Genomic DNA, 16,939 nt, shown 5'->3' on the forward strand with positions numbered 1-16,939 from the left:
CTAGCTAAGGATCATTTCACCTCCATCTTGCCCGACACCCTAGACCCACTATAATTTTCATTACACCCCAACAGATCCACAGATATGCGGTGGCTTTGACCAGCTTGTGTTTCTTTAGTCAAGGAATATCATAGTGAGTCTCACAGCAGTCACCAGACATACCAGACAGGACATGAGGGCTTTCTGGTTCCAGTGCAGAAATCACATGCCACATCTCCAGGTCCAGCATAGCACAGAGCAGAAGGGGGAGCAGCCTGGAGTCCCATCTTCTTTAGTTTTTCTACCACCTCAGCAAACATGTATTTTTCATCAGAGCAGGCCTTGGAGTGAAGGTCTGTGTGCAATGGGGGCAGATGTAGATCCCTTTGTCATCATCCTGATCACAGCAGCCTTCAATACAGCCCCTACGGTCAATGTGTTCACAGTTAACAGTAACCAGCTCCTTTAGTATATCCAGACAGACAGAACAGGTCCTGGTCCAGCAGAACTCCCTGTTGAGACATGTAAACTGTTGTTCACTCGCAAACAGACAGACACAGAGACTCAGATCAGTTTTGTTTGCTCAGAAGAGAGTGTGTGGGAGGGGGAGGGACTTCCTGGTTCTGCAAGAGGAGTAGGGTTAAAGGGAGCGAGTGAGGGAGGTAAGGGAGAGAGAGAGAACATCTTCAAGAGAGGACAGATTTTTGTTCCTAGGTTAGGCCCCTTAATATGGAAACAATCAAATAATGAACCTTCTCAAATGTGAGTTAGAATATATGAAGTAGGTGTTCAAAGTCTAAGGTTGTGTAAAAAAGGAAACCCTGATAAAATCTAAGGGTAACACTTTCTATGAAGTACATTTGCAACATTCTTTTTAATGCCTTATAATACACTTCTAATGTATTCTGAAACTGACTAGAAGGGTGCATAATTACTTATAGGTGGTTATAAAACTGTACAATCTTTTATAGATAATTAAAGGGGAAGTTCACCCTTCGGAGATATTATATGTTTTGTTCTATGAGATAATATTCATCAGCTCACTTTTTGTGAATTTTAAAGCATTTATGTAGTGGTCATGTTAACTGCTATTATATCATAGAACAAAACAAATAAAATCTCCAAAGCCTATATTATCCTCAAACCTTATTTTTGGTGTTTATTCCAAAATACTATTCTTTCCCCATTAATTTTCCCCTAGAGATGGCTGAACGAACTAGAGGTAACCCATTTCAGGGTAATAGGACTACAAGCTGGCGAGCTCTATTACGGTTAAAAGTTTAATTTTCTTATTGTAGCCTACCAGCTGCTACAGTGTTGCGTGCTGGCCAGACCACAACGCATAGCGGGCTGGGGGAACCGAGAATACAGTTGGGCTGATGTTGCTACGTGGTTCAGCGGTCCTGTTCTGTGAGCTTGTGTGCCCTACTACTTTGTGGCTGAGCAGTTGTTGCTGCTAGACATTGCCACATCACAATAACAGCACTTACAAGTTGACCAAGGCAGCTCTAACAGGGCCGAAATTTGACAAACTGACTTGTTGGAATGGTGGCATCCTATGACGGTGCCATGTTGAAAGTCACTGAGCTGTGCATGGCAGTGCGCTCAATTGTATACACCTGTCAGCAAACAGGTGTGGCTGAAATAGCCAAATCCACTAATTTGAAGGGGTGTCCACATACTTTTGTATATATAGTGTATATGGCCAATATGCTAAGGGCTGTTCTTATGCACAACGCAACGTGGAGTGCCTAGAAAAAGCCATTAGCTGTAGTATTTTGGCCACATATCACAAACCCACAAGGTGTCTTACTGCCATTATAAAACAGATTAACAACGTAATTAGAAGAGTAAAAAGTACATTTTTCTTACATGTGGTATATGGTGTGACATACCACAGCTTTCAGGGCTTGAACCACCCAGTTTATAAAGTAGAATACACAACACAAGTATCCCTCGATCATGTGTAGTACTTCCTATAGAATGTTGTAGTATACTATTGGAAATACAGTATTATCCCCCCAGAAAACACTAGTAAATACTAAAGTAATGTCCTCAAAATAAAAACACAAAAAAAAATCTTACATGCCAAGTATATTGTGTATATATTGTGTTCCCTACAGGTTATAGAAAAGAGCAGAAACTTTGAACTACTCATTCAGACTCCAGTCCTACCTACAGGTTTTGGAAAATGTGCTCTTTTAGTATTTGTCCTGTAGGTTTCCTCAATGAGAAAGCGCCCACATGTCCAAGATAAAATAAAAACACTGTAGTAAATACAGTATACTACAGAAATGTCCACCAACACACTACAGTATACTAGTCATGTCCGCAAAAACACTACAATAATGTTAAAACACTACAGTGAACACGATAGTATAAAATATACCATTCTCTGTATTTATACCAAAGTATACTTTAGAATTTTGTCATGTGAGACCCCATGGCAAAATGTGTAGAACTACAGGAAATTTACTTTTTTTTTTTTTAAAGAGAAAAAAAAGTCTCTCCACCATCAAGAGGGGGGCCACTAAAATGCTATGCATCCGAAGTGACCCCCCTTCAAATCAAATCTTGCTTAGGGCCTCCAAAAGGAAAGGTCACTTTTCCAGGACATGCAGTATTCTCCACAGTATAGGTGGATAAAATAATCAGAATGCCATTACATTTGATCATGCATCATAGGCATCCCCTGCCTCCCAGAAATCTAAATCTCCAAATGTTGTGCATGTTTGTACAAGAAAGATGATTGGTTAGTCAAAAATATATATACACAATTGTATGCCATACATTCAGTTTTGGCTAACCCCAGACAACTGAAACACTGCATGCCATGCACAACTGAAACATTTACTGGGACCGCTTTTCCATTTGCAATACCACAACAAAACACCAAGGGGAGACACGGTCCAAAGAAAATACATACGGGCAGGCTATAGGAATGAAAAGGAAGCATATTTTAAATAGTCTCTCATGGAATGCTGAAACACATCACCGTTCTTTTCTTTTAATAGTGTATCATTGAGCTATAAATTCTTTACAAATTTCTGGCATCACGTATCCTCACTCTTTTTCAAAGTTCTTTCATTTACCATCTTAAATATTTGATTCAGTCTTTAACATGACTGCACTTGAAACCCACACCCAGAGACCTTACTCATGATAATTTGAGTATAGTATAATTTCGTACCTCAAACGCAACTCTTCCGACATTTCTCTAGAAATATAAGGCAGTGTTTGAGAGCAAGCAACAGAGTTTGTTGATGCAGGGCAGGTATTGGGAAGAGCAAAGCAGAAGACTTGTATAAAATACTACAATGACAATATAAAACGACTGATTTGTGGTGGCTTACGCTTATGAATAAAATAAATGTCTTATATTACGTAGTGATGCTATCACAGTAGGTTGATGACACCTTAAATTGGGCAGAACGGGCTTGTGGTAATGACTGGAATAAAATACAGCAAACACATGGTCTCCAATCCATTTACTCTGTTCCAGCCATTATGATGAGCCATCCTCCCCTCACTAGCCTCCACTGGATGCTATGTCACATGAACAACTTCACCCACTTCACATTTTATCATAGCAAACATCATTTTTGGCGAAATGAATATAGTGACAAAATCAAGAGGGGCATAAACAAAACTAAAATCAAAAAAGTGACATCGTAATTCACACAAACTGGAATGACATCCTTTTCAGGCACCAATAGAATTGGTTTCCCAGCAAGCCATGTGTGGTGGGCTACTAAGTTCACAGCAGACATACAAGTAGGAATTAACGCAAGAAAGTAGGGCTTCATGAAAATTGGTATTTAGTTTGCGTTGAGCATCATGAGCAAGCAGATGGACTTTGTTTAAAAGTTGCTCTTTCTTTGTGACGAAATCAGGGTTGACTATAAAGAACACAAGGGAAACCCCATAAGGTGACTTCATCAATAATTTCATATAGTGAAAACACATTTTACATCGTTTAAAAAAAACACACTTTTGGGTTGAATCCAATGTATATGGGCATAAATATTTCTTGAAATAAAAATGTCCACAAAAAAAAAACATTGTTTCGCCACAAGTGCTGTTCCTGCCTTTTCCATCTCATTTGATTGGAAAGTTTTACCTAAGTCATAAGCACCTTTAATACCAGGAATGATCAGCTGATGGAACTACCTATCGACATAAAACCAAGCAGTCACTAAAATAAATAAAACAGGTAGAGGCGATGCGGGTGAGGAATGGCGTCCATTTTGAGTCTCTCCCAGCATCAAGTTACATAGATGCCAATTGCACTGCTAATTATCTGACATGGCATACCAAGTCCCTGTAGACTCAAGCCAAACAGGTCTTCAATTTGTACATGATTTTACACTGTAGGATTTCGATCATCAACAAGAGGGGGTAGGGGGGGGGGGTGAGCACTGATATCAAACATTTAAAAAAATTATTAAGCACACTTGAATCATTGAGTGATGCAATTTAGAGAAGGCTCCTAGCTCGATAAGAACAGGGCTGGCCTAAAGGGAGCGAGGCAGTTTTTCAATACGAGACGATTACAAATCTAATACAAGGCCACAGTTAATGGACTATAGTTGTAATTCTTCGATGGAAATGTATCGGACATTACCTTTACATTATCTTCTTATCTTGGTCAGCCACACACGCATTTACAGGAGGGAAAATACTTGACTGAAGTTGTAGAAATATCCCCTGCAGGTATTGGCGGAAAATGTAATGTTTGAGCCAGAATGGACAAGGCAGCAAGATCCAAAATGGAGAACAGACAGGGGCTGAAATCAATTCACAGTGTCTCCGGAGGGAGAGAGAGCCATAGCAAACTTCAACTTCTCCACTCAACAAGTCCAACATCCCCTATCCAGCCTCCTCATTTCCTCTCCTCTCAGGCGTTGATGGCTCTCCAGCGGTCGCTGTTTATGCTGCCCGGACCAAAAGGACCAGAGGCCACATTGTCCAGGTAAGCAGCTATGCCGGTACCCATGGTTGCAGCAGTCAGGCCATCTATCTGGGTGCCGGGGTAGAAGGAGCCCCGTTCCAGCTGCTCCTTGTGGCCCAGGCCTGAGGCGGGGGGCAGGTGGACATCCGTCTGGTCGTCAGGCTCGTCCACCTGGCACTTGTAGGAGAAGAGAACCTTGGGCTCTGAGCTAGAGGAAGAAGGAGAGAAGGATGAAGAGAGATGGTAGAGAGGGGAGAGGAGAGAAAGTGAGAGGGATAAAGAGACCAAAGACGACAGGAGAGAGAGATTGTATCACAAGGTAAAACGTGACCAAATATAAATTTGAGAACATTGCCGTGTCCTCCATCCTTCTTTCCTCAATTCATCTCAAAGCGCATTGGATCAGAGGATCTAAGACCTCTCCTTTGAACCCTCCTCAATGAGCCTCGAGGAATTGATCAAAAAAGAAAAGGACAGCGGAAGCAAGGATTTGACATCAAGTAACATTCAGACAAAGCCATAGTTTTTGGCCTTTGATCTACATACCCGAAGAAGCCTTTGAGGAAGGTGACGTAGATGAGTGGGGCAAACACAGAGAAGTAGATGAAGGTGGTGGCATCTACGCAGCTGCTCAAATGACAGAAACACATCAAACTTTAACAGGGGGCTGACTGGGACCCCTACGCAGTAGCCGTACCTTAAGGGCAGGCTGCCTTCTGAGAATTCGTAGGTGATTGAATAATCCCCCACTTCCCTCCATTCCTCTAGCAAACGTGCAATCCTTGGGAGAATAAAATCTACAAGTTACACAAGATTAAACTACCAACAGGACATTCAAAACTAACATTTTATGCTTCACGGAGTTGTGACTGAACGACGACAATATCAACATACAGCTGGCTGGTTAGAAGATGTACCGGCAGGATAGAACAGCGGCATCTGGTAAGAGAGTGTGTTCATCTGTATTCTTCGTAGCGGTTTACATACCACCACAGTCAGAGGCTGGCTGTAAATAAGCATTGAATGAGCTGTATTCCGCCATAAGCAGACAAGAAAACGCTCACCCAGAGGCGGCACTCCTAGTAGCCGGGGACTTTAATGCAGGGAAACTTAAATCCGTTTTACAAAATTTCTATCACCATGCCTAAATGACTAGCACTCACATCTGTAGCCATGAAGTGCTTTGAAAGGCTGGTCATGAATCACAACACCATCATCCCAGACACCCTAAACCAACTCCAATTTGCATACCGCCTCAACAGATCTACAGATGATGCAATCTCTATTGACCTCCACACTGCCTTTTCACACCTGGACAAAAGGAACACCTATGTGAGAATGCTATTCACTGACTACAGCTCCGTGTTCACCACCATAGTGCCCTCTAAGCTCATCAATAAGCTAAGGATGCTGGGACTAAAAACCTCCCTCGGCAACTAGATTCTGGACTTCCTGATGGGCCGCCCCCAGGTGGTAAGGGTAGGTAACAACATCCCCCACGCTGATCCTCAACACAGTGGGGGTCAGAGTACTCAATCCCCTTCTGCACTCCTTGTTCACTCATGACTGCACGGCCAGGCATGACTCAAACACCATCATTAAATTTGCCAATGACACAACAGTGTAGACTGTTCTCTTCGATACCGCATGGCAAGCAGTACCGGAGCGCCAAGTTTAAGTCCAAGAGGCTTCTCAACAGCTTAAACCCCCAAGCCATCAGACTCCTGAACATCTTGTCAAATGGCTACCCAGACTATTTGCATTGTCGTCCCATCTTTACACCACTCTTACTCTCCGTTGTCATCTATGCAAAGTCACTTTAATAACTCTACCTACATGTACATAATCAGTGCCCCCGCACATTGACTCTGTATCGGTACCCACCTGTATATAGTCTCGCAATTGTTATTTTACTGCTGCTCTTTAATTACTTGTTACTTATCTCTTATCTGTATTTTTTTTTTAACTGCATTGTTGGTTAGGGGCTCGTAAGTAAGCATTTCACTGTAAGGTCTACACCTAATGTATTCGGCTCATGTGACTAATACAATTTGAAGAGCTCCATAGGCCGGCACCAGAATAACACTTGGCTTCAGTTCGGCTACACAGAAAACATCAGAACATGGACACGCCAAACAAGCCGCTCCGCTTTGAGGGGAAAGTGAATTTCAGATATGTCCTTTTTACTTGGACCACCAGTTATTATGTACTTGGTCCATCAGCTATAAGGTCTACATAACACTACCATAACAGGCCAGCAGATAAAAACCTTGAGAAATCCATTCCATTTAGGCTACAGTTGACTGATTAAACACAGATGTTAAAGAAATGGGACGACGCGCTGTGATAAATGTTTCAAAGTGTGATTGATAAGAATGTTTTCAAGCCTGTTTTGATCTTCATTAGAATAAATCGTAGTCTGATGATTTAGTCTTTTACGCTTTTGCTTAACAAACTCTTGAATCTCCAGCACATCCTTCTACACACAGAAGCAGCCACTCACCAGAGCCCCTCTATGATGCCGGCACACAGAAGGGCACTGCCCAGCCCCTGGACCAGATTGAGCAGGGACAGAATGGCAGCGTACACATAAAAACTCTTCTTAGCTGTGGAGGGAGGGGACCAAGAGGAAACAAGGGGTGTGCATTAGCTCTGCAGCTATAGAATCTACTGCAGACCACTCCTAAAAACTAGATACTGTGCATTTGAACATTGGTCTCTGGATGGCTAAACAATCAATTAAACTATTCTGAATGTGAATATATGTCAATAGATTTTTAGATTCATTATCATCAATGACAACATTCTAGAACTGAGTTACCACTCATCTATGTCTGGTATCCAGGGTAATCTGGTTAATGATTATATAATGTTGATTATGTGGCTCTTTCCTTGTAGAATGTTGACAGCTGTATAGAACACTAGGCCACTCTCCAGCTAAACATTAACATAAGAGATAGTCAAAAAGCACTGTGGTAGATGAGGAAAGGACCCTGTAAAAAATCCTCTGCCATCTATACACATTGCCTAAAGTATGTGGACACCCCTTCAACTTAGTGGATTTAGCTATTTCAGCCATAACCGTTGCTGACAGGTGTATATAAATTGAGCACCCAGCCATGCTATCTCCATAGACAAACACTGGCAGTAGAATAGCCTTACTGAAGAGCTCAGTGACCTCCGACATGGCACCGTCTTAGGACGTGCCACAAGTGAGTTGGTCAAATTTGTGCCCTGCTAGAGCTACCCCGGTCAACTGTAAGTGCTGTAATTGTGAAGTGGAAACATCTATGAGCAACACTGGTTCAGCCGTGAAGTGGTAGGCCACACAAGCTCACAGAATGGGACCGCCGAGTGCTGAAGGGAGTAAAAATCATCAGTCCTACCAAGTTGCAAACTGCCTCTGGAAGCAACATCAGTACAAGAACTGTTCATGGCCGAGGAGCCGCACTCAAGCCTAAAATCACCATGTGCAATGCCAAGCGTCGGATGGAGTGGTGTAAAGCTCCCCACCATTGGACTCTGGAGCAGTGGAAACGCGTTCTCTGGAGTAATCAATCACGCTTCACCATCTTGCAGTCCGACAGATGAATCTGGGTTTGGCGGATGCCAAGAGAACACTACCTGCTCCAATGCATAGTGCCAAATGTAACGTTTAGATAATGGTCTGGGGCTGTTTTTCATGGTTTGTGACAGGCTCATTAGTTCCAGTGAAGGAAAATCTTAACGCTACAGCATACAATGACATTCTAGATGATTCTGTGCTTCCAACTTTGTGGCAACAGTTTGGGGAAGGCCCTTTCCTGTTTCAGCAGCAAAAGGGGGACCTGTGTTATAGCAGCAAAAGGGGGACATTAATGCCCATGATTTTGGAATGAGAAGTTCAACGAGCAGGTGTCCACATACTTTTGGCCATGTTGTGTAGCTTGCTTGGTGAATAAAATGCCCCAATTACTCACATGGCAGAGATATTCTCTCCCTCACCGGGGTTTTGGGAAGGATGACAACCAAAGAGTAGATCTGGAAGGAAAAGGACCAGTGTTATCCTTTTTGTACTCTCAAACAGTTTATTCAGTTAGTGCTTTGTGTTCACAGTGGTGGACACATTGGTGCTTATTTTCGTTCCAATCCAAACTATGAAACGGCTAAATTGCTGGTCCAAATGTGTGGAACACGCATGTTCAATTCTACCCTTTCTCACATGACTGATTAAAATCCTCTCTGTCCGTGTATTATTTGAACACAAGTTAACTTTATATTTTATACAATTACATTAATAAGATTTATTTTATTTTATTCAAAGCACTGCATTTGCTTTGCAGCCACTAGCCGCTCACCAGGAAGAAGCAGCAAGAGCTGGCCAACCAAAACTGGCGTCCTCCGTGGCCGTAGATGTTGAAGTCCTCGGCAGACAGGTGCTCGTCGGGGTACACGATCTCCAGTGTGCCCTGAGGGTGCAAGGGGAATAGGCCTAGCTAAGAGGAAACGTGGTATCTATGGAGCTGTGATTGGTTCAGCGTCTAACATCCGGGTCTTGTTCCGTAGGGAACATAGTAAAAATGTAAAACATCGTCAAACTAAAAATCAGCATTCAGGACTCTAGTCTTACCTGTGTGATCGAGTAGCCCAGTGCCAGTACAGCAGTGATAGCCAGCACACGCTTTATACTGGACTGACTCTCAAGGTGGCCTGTCAACAGAGGAAACGTTTAGAAGCCTTGCTTTCAACAGCACCACTAAGGAGTTGAGTGCGTTGGTCTTTAATACTGGAAACGAACACAAAGTGAATGTAATATGACGATGATTCCACCATGCCAATTCAAATAAAAACATAATTTTACATGCTGTAGTAATAATCAGGAATATGATTTTTCCTGATGAAACAATAATAGAAATCTGTCCTGCTCACACCCCTGACACCCCTGGCTATGCCAAAAACTGCATACAGCCTATTCCCACCCCCCTCTAAGGACACATTAAGTTTAAACAACTCATATATCCACCTCTGCTTATACAGTGCATGGCTATATGTGTGACTGTAGTCATACCAGTTGCGGTGACCAAGTCATCCCAAGTGTTAGTCTCACAGCAGAAGTGAGACGGGCCGACAGGAAGTGTTTTAGTTTTGCAGATCATTAAACATTTTGACTGTACCTTGCACATTTGTTTAACTAATGTGCTGTTTTTAGTACCCTGTCCACACACACACATTAGTCATGTACTTCTCCATATTGTCCTAAGAAATCTTTGTATTTAGCATGTGCTTCGGTAGTGTTTGTTTTCATATATTTTACAGTTAGCGGAAACAGACTGGCACCCAGGCTATCAAGCGGTTGACATGATAGCATAAGCTGATTCTGGGACCAGGCTACTGTACAGTAGATTTGAGTTGCAGGAGATGTCGTTATGAATCAAAATACTGTGGTGGTTATTGGAAGACCCACCAAAAGCCAGTCCCAGGATAATAACACTGAGCTCCATGGTGAGCAGAAAGAAACGGCTAATCTCCCACAGCACCTAAAGGAGACAACATTGAAAAGAGGTAAATCTCAGTCGTCTCAAAACGCCTCTGCGGCTCTTCACCTTTCCTTAATCTGCATTTCTCTTTTACTTATCCGCTCTCCTCAGAGCAGTGTCATTTTATGTATGCTCTTTTCTGCACCACGCACTTTTTGGGCATCATGACGTCCAAATAAATTATTAATATTTTTGCATTTTAGCCTCTGTTTTGGATTTATCCACATTCTCAAAGGTGTGCAGGTCGGCAGGTAGCCTGGCAGTTGGAAGAGTTGGGCCAGTAACCAAAAGGTCGCTGGATCGAATCCCAGAGCTGACAAGGTAAAAATCTGTCCTTCTGCCCCTTAGCAAGGCAGTTAACCCACTGTTCCCCAGGCGCCGAAGACGTGAATGTCGATTTTTTTCCATTTTTTATTTCACCTTCGCTTAACCAGGTAGGCCAGTTGAGAACAAGTTCTCATTTAAAACTGCGACCTGGCCAAGATAAAGCAAAGCAGTGCGACAAAAAACAGAGTTACTACACATGGGATAAACAAACGTACAGTCAATAACACAATAGAAAAATCTATATACAGTGTGTGCAAATGTAGTAAGGTTAGGGAGGTAAGGCAATAAATAGGCCATAGTGGCGAAATAATTTTAGCATTTTAACATTTTAGCATTAACACTGGAGTGATAGATGTGCAGATGATGATGTGCAAGTAGAGATACTGGGAGACCAACAAAAAAAATACCAATATGGGGATGAGGTAGTTGGCTGGGCTATTTACAGATGGGCTGTGTACAGGTGCAGTGATCAGTAAGCTGCTCTGACAGCTGATGCTTATAGTTAGTAAGGGAGATATAAGACTCCAGCTTCAGTGACTTTTGTAATTCATTACAGTCATTGGCAGCAGAGAACTGGAATGAAAGGCAGCCAAAGGACATGTTGGCTTTGGGGATGACGTGGACTTTAGTGTTACAGGATGCAAATTTCTGTTTGAAGAAGCTAGCCTTCGCTTTTCTAACTGACTGTGTATATTAGTTCCTGACCTCCCTGAAAAGTTGCATATCGCGGGGGCTATTCGATGCTAATGCAGTACGCCAAAGCCCTTCACAGCCCTAAATACGGAAGACACATTTCAGTTGTTCAACTGACGAGGTATCCCCCTTTCCCCTCTATCCTTTTTATCACAGCAACCTATAAAAAAACACATTTTACCTCAGGACACTACAAGATGACCATCTCAGAAAAGAAAGAAACACTCAGATATCTGCCATGTTTGTCCTGATCATAGCAGACATCTGACTGCCCTCTTTCTGTTCTGAGATAATCATCGTGTGAAATGTCCTGTGATATTATGCTTTTCTGGATCCGAAAGTCCCTCTGGGTACCCCTTTTCACGCAAGATGGGCTGAAGCCGGGGACACTCATTGACTTATGATCTACCTCCATATAACGTTCATCTGTGTGTAGTGCATTACAAATCCAAAGTCTTTGTGCATCTACAACAGCTGTTGCAAAGAGCCTTTAGCTGTTTTGAATGATGACAGAAAGTCTATTTCACACTACAAGTGGGATAGAAGGCACTGTAAGTAGCTTGAGCACAGGTGGTTCATAGTGTGTCACCATTTATGCCCTACATGTGGCCTTACCTTGTCAATGATGGTGGCAGAACTTGATGCTCTAACGGTCATGGACACGATAGCACGGGTGATTCCCACCGCTGCCACCACAAAAACCTGGGAGGACAAGGGTCAGACATCCATAAAAATAAAAAAAAGAGGGGTTGTGGGCAGTGGGGGCAAACAGGTTCGTCATTATCCATATTTGTCAGTGTCATTGTGTTCATATCAGTGTAAGGTAGAAAACCAATATCTGAAACACATGTTTGAGATAGCAATTACCATCTGATATTGTGAAATGAATCAATATGAATTCAGTTAACCCACTATGTTATCCCTTTATTTTTGCTCAATTCTCTATTCAGCATCTGAAGCATGTCAAAGAGCTGTCAAACTACATGTAATTAGCCTTTTAAAAAATCTAGCAAGAGCCTACTTTTTGTATATGTCTACACTTCTCTTATCTGCACAAGTCCTATTTCCAGAGATTGGATATAAGTGGTTACCTACCAGAATGTAGAAGGTAATGAAGATGGGGCTGGAGGTGAGTGTGACTTTAGCCCTGGCTGAGGGCAGTTTCCACATCAAGAACATGAAGAAGATTACATTGGGAATGAGCAGCATGAGGTCCCAAAACCGCACTCTGATGGGGAGATGGGGAGAGACAGACAAAAGGACATGAACATGTCTTGGAAGCTTGGGCTGTGAAACTCAACCCTTATTATTGACCAATCCAAACCTTGTCACCTGCTGTGCAGTCTACACAGTGTATAAAACATTAGGAACACCTTCCAAATATTGAATTGCACCCCCTTTTGGCCTCAGAATAGCCTTAATTTGTCAGGGCATGGACTCTACAAGGCGTCGACAGCATTTCACAGGGATACTGGCCCATGTTGACTACAACTTCGGGTGGTGGACCATTGTTGATACACACAGAACATTGTTGAGCGTGAAAACCACAGCAGCTTTGCAGTTCTTGACACAAACTGGTGAGCCTGGCACCTACCACAATACCACGTTCAAAGGCACTTAAATATTTTGTCTTGCCCATTCACTCTCTGAATGGCACACACACACATAATCCATGTCTCAAGGCTTAAAAATCATTCTTTAACCAGTCTCCTCCCCTTTATTTACACTGATTGAAGTATATTTAACAGGTGACATCAATAAGTGATCATAGCTTTCACCTGGATTTTCTTGGTCTGTCATGGAAACTCAGTTTGTTTTCTACAGTGTATATGGTTGTTATTTCAAAAGAGAAAGTGTTGTTCTTCCTACACTACAGTCTTTACAACCACACTAAATACACAACTCAACAGTTCCAGCAATGTGAATGTCCCACCTGAGCTGACACCTCCTCTTAACATGTTTCAAAATGTTGCATTGAGGTAATGCAGTACGTTGTAAAGAAGCACAATTATAGTGACAGGACCAACACAGCCCTAACTGGCTTACCTTAACTCGCCAATGTCCTCGTATAGGACCTGCAAACATCTGTGAGGCTCTGGTCCCCAGGTTGGTGTTGCTGATGTGTTCTCCACTGAGGTAGGCAATACACTGCCATTGTATTGCGCAATCATCACCCCCGCAGTCACGGTGTCAAACATAATGCGTTCAAAGCCTAGTAGTAGGGGCAGATATGTGTTACAGGGGATACAATTGCCACAATGGGTTGTTGTTATTCAAGGTCAATTAATAGCGGTTTTCTTGTTCCCTAACGTAGGTATATTTACAGATGCAGATAGATTGGGAAATTATTCAGCAAGGGTTTCTTCGACACGCTTGTTGTGTCAGCTCTGTAGCCACACAACCTTAAATTACTGGCTGTCTGTTCAATCTGGTCTTTCTCCACGTCAGGCGGTAAACATCCACCGATACGGTGGAAGGACCGGTCAGTGTCACGAAACTTGCTGTTAACTTAGTTGGCTACTAGTAACGTTAGCTTGCTAACGTTAAGTATAATGCTGACTGACGCATCTAACAGTAAGTTAGTAGTTACTAAGTTAAATGCTGACGTTAGAGAGCCAACTTACACTTTTAGTAGATAAGAAAAAGTTAACTAGCTAACGTCAAAACTGAATAACATAACTTAGCACGCTAACAATCATCTTACCGTTTCAGTAGTCTCAAATTCAGGGGGAAATTGTTTATTGTGCAGGACTTTTCGCGGACAATAATGTTGGTACAAACAACCTAGATATCATACTTTTGTCGACTGTTAAATTCATGAATTATCCGAGCCAGCTAGTCACCTGACAAACCGCTTTCACTTCTTTACCCTCGCGTCATCTCTCTTCGCCTCCTTCTCAAAACTGTGGATGAGAAAGCGAGGTCCCGTGTCCCTGAATTTCTCCTACAATGGGTTTTGAGAAGATGCGAAAATTGTGCGATTGAGATTCTCCCTTTCACTTCGATTTGGTTCAGGTTAGGGAACGCCATATGCAAACGTGAAAAATGCAAATAAGCATCATTATTGCAATTATTAGTAGCTATCATGATAAGTAACCAGTAATATGCGATACTGTACAATTCGTATTACAGCTATATGAATAAACTATTTAGGTTGCCAGTATTGCATCTTGTCTTTGAAGACAAGCTCTAACATTAAGGGACAGATCGAAATGTACTGGTGGGAGGGAACGTGGATATCGACTTTGCCACTTCAGCATGCTTTTGTGGAAAAGTCGAGCCACATTGGGCTACAGGCCAGAAGGTTGAGGGTTTTCCAACTACCACAGACCAACCAGCTCAACCTCCCTACCTGTTCCATTAAACTACAATTAGAGCCGGCTGCAGATAAAGATCAGCTTGGTTGGAAATTAGATTTAACATTTTGATGCCATATTTATAAAATATATAAAACATATTTTCTACCAACAGGTTTCTGTGCCAATAAACCACACAACCAATAAACAAAGCATACCGACTTCGGGCACTTCATTATCATGGTTTGAGTATTCAACACCACAATAAATAGACTATGTCAATCTCAACAAACAGAAAATTCCCCCTCCAACCTTGTATGAAAGGCTTGGCAATCTCTGAAAGTAATTCAACTTATTGGTGTTTTGTAACAGATGTCTCTATCCATTCATCAATTAGCTGCTGCATAGTTTGGATTGATTGATTTATTTTATTTGTCAGTAAAAAAAAGAAAAAAACATACAGTACCAGTCAAGAGTTTGGAGACACATACTCATTCAAGGGTTTTTCTTTATTTTTTAAAAACAATTTTCTACATTGTTGAACAATAGTGAAGTATTCAAAACTATGAAATAACATATGGAATCATGTAGTAACCCCAAAACAGTGTTAAATCAAAATATATTTTATATTTAAGACTAAGTAGCCACCCTTTGCCTTGATGACAGCTTTGCACACTCTTTTATAAATGTTAACAAGCCTCATAACATGGTTAAAACTATAATTTTTATATCATGGATGGTCAGTCCTTGCATCCATAGCTATGTCTATTAATCCAAGCCCATCCCTCAGCTTTTTACCAAAAGAGGCGGGTCAACTGTTTTGTTATTGTTTCATCTGTGGATTTGCCCTTTAAAACAGCTGCATATTATCAAGTGTCTGCAACAAAAAGGTAAACAATAGGCCTATAGCATATGACATTCATTTTTCACATGTAAATAGCACTTTTCTTTTTTTTTTTCATTTTACCCCTTTTTTCTCCCCAATTTCGTAGTATCCAATTGTTGTAGTAGCTACTATCTTGTCTCATCGCTACAACTCCCGTACGGGCTCTGGAGAGACGAAGGTTGAAAGTCATGCGTCCTCCGATACACAACCAACCTGCTTCTTTAACACAGCGCACATCCAACCCGGAAGCCAGCCGCACCAATGCGCCGGAGGAAACACCGTGCACCTGGCCACCTTGGCTAGCGTACACTGCGCCCAGCCCGCCACAGGAGTCGCTGGTGCGCGATGAGACAAGGACACCCCTTGTCTCAAGGGGTGTCCTTGGCAGCGATTACAGCCTCGAGTCTTCTTGGGTATGATGTTACAAGCTTGGCACACCTGTATTTTGGAAGTTTGTCCCATTGTTCTCTGCAGATTGTCGCAAGCTGTGTCAGGTTAGTTGGGGAGCGTCGCTGCACAGCTATTTTCAGGTCTCTCCAGAGATGTTTGATCAGGTTCAAGTCCGGGCTCTGGCTGGCCCACACAAGGACATTGACACTTGTACCGAAGCCACTCCTGTGTTGTCTTGACTATGTGCTTAGGGTTGTTGGCCTGTTGGAAGGTGAACCTTCCTCCAGTCTGAGGTCCTGAGCACTCTGATTTTCATCAAGGATCTTTCTGTACTTTTCTTCGTTCATCTTTCCCTCAATCCTGACTATTCTCCCAGTCCTTGCCGCTGAAAATCATCCCCACAGCATGATGCTGCCACAACCATGCTTCAGCGTAGGGATAGTGTCCATCTTCAATCTTGGTTTCATCAGACCAGTAAATCTTGTTTCTCATGGTCTGAGAGTCCTTTAGGTGCCTTTTGGAAAACTCCAAGTGGGCTGTCATGACTTCCGTCTGGCCACTCTACCATAAAGGCAGAGATGGTTGTCCTTCTGGAAGGTTCTCCCATCTCCACAGAGCTCGTCAGAGTGACCATCGGGTTATTGGTCACCTCCCTGACCATGGCCCTTCTCCCCGATTGCTCAGTTTGGCTGGGTAGCCAGCTCTAGAAAGTATTGGTGGTTCCAAACTTCTTCAATTTAAGAATGATGGAGGACAGTGTGTTCTTGGGGACCTTAAATGCAGCAGAAATTCTTTGGTTCCCCAGATCTGTGCTTCAACACAATCCTGTCTCGGAGCTCTACGGACAATTCCTTCATGGCTTGGTTTTTGCTGACATACACTGTCAACTGTGGGACCTTAT

General features: G+C 42.5%; 1 protein-coding gene and 1 non-coding gene across 2 annotated transcripts; one reads left to right on the forward strand and one right to left on the reverse strand.

Annotated features, from left to right (window-relative positions):
• The first annotated feature begins 2,168 nt into the window (after positions 1–2,168).
• Positions 2,169–2,223, forward strand: LOC139414512 (U7 small nuclear RNA). The gene has a single exon (XR_011634889.1). It is a non-coding gene; the product is annotated as a U7 small nuclear RNA (small nuclear RNA).
• Positions 2,224–2,817: 594 nt separating this feature from the next.
• LOC139413800 (transmembrane protein adipocyte-associated 1 homolog) lies at positions 2,818–14,377 on the reverse strand. Its single transcript, XM_071161568.1, has 11 exons — positions 14,171–14,377; positions 13,513–13,678; positions 12,562–12,694; positions 12,082–12,168; positions 10,374–10,446; positions 9,540–9,619; positions 9,268–9,378; positions 8,890–8,950; positions 7,434–7,536; positions 5,477–5,557; positions 2,818–5,138 (listed from the first exon to the last, which is right to left on the reverse strand). Exons 2-11 carry the CDS (start codon positions 13,662–13,664, stop codon positions 4,877–4,879), a joined length of 1,143 nt encoding a protein of 380 aa, XP_071017669.1. The 5' UTR covers positions 13,665–13,678; positions 14,171–14,377; the 3' UTR covers positions 2,818–4,876.
• Positions 14,378–16,939: the final 2,562 nt, after the last annotated feature.

Source organism: Oncorhynchus clarkii, chromosome 7 (assembly GCF_045791955.1).
Source record: "Oncorhynchus clarkii lewisi isolate Uvic-CL-2024 chromosome 7, UVic_Ocla_1.0, whole genome shotgun sequence".
In the NCBI taxonomy this organism is placed as follows: Eukaryota; Metazoa; Chordata; class Actinopteri; order Salmoniformes; family Salmonidae; genus Oncorhynchus; species Oncorhynchus clarkii.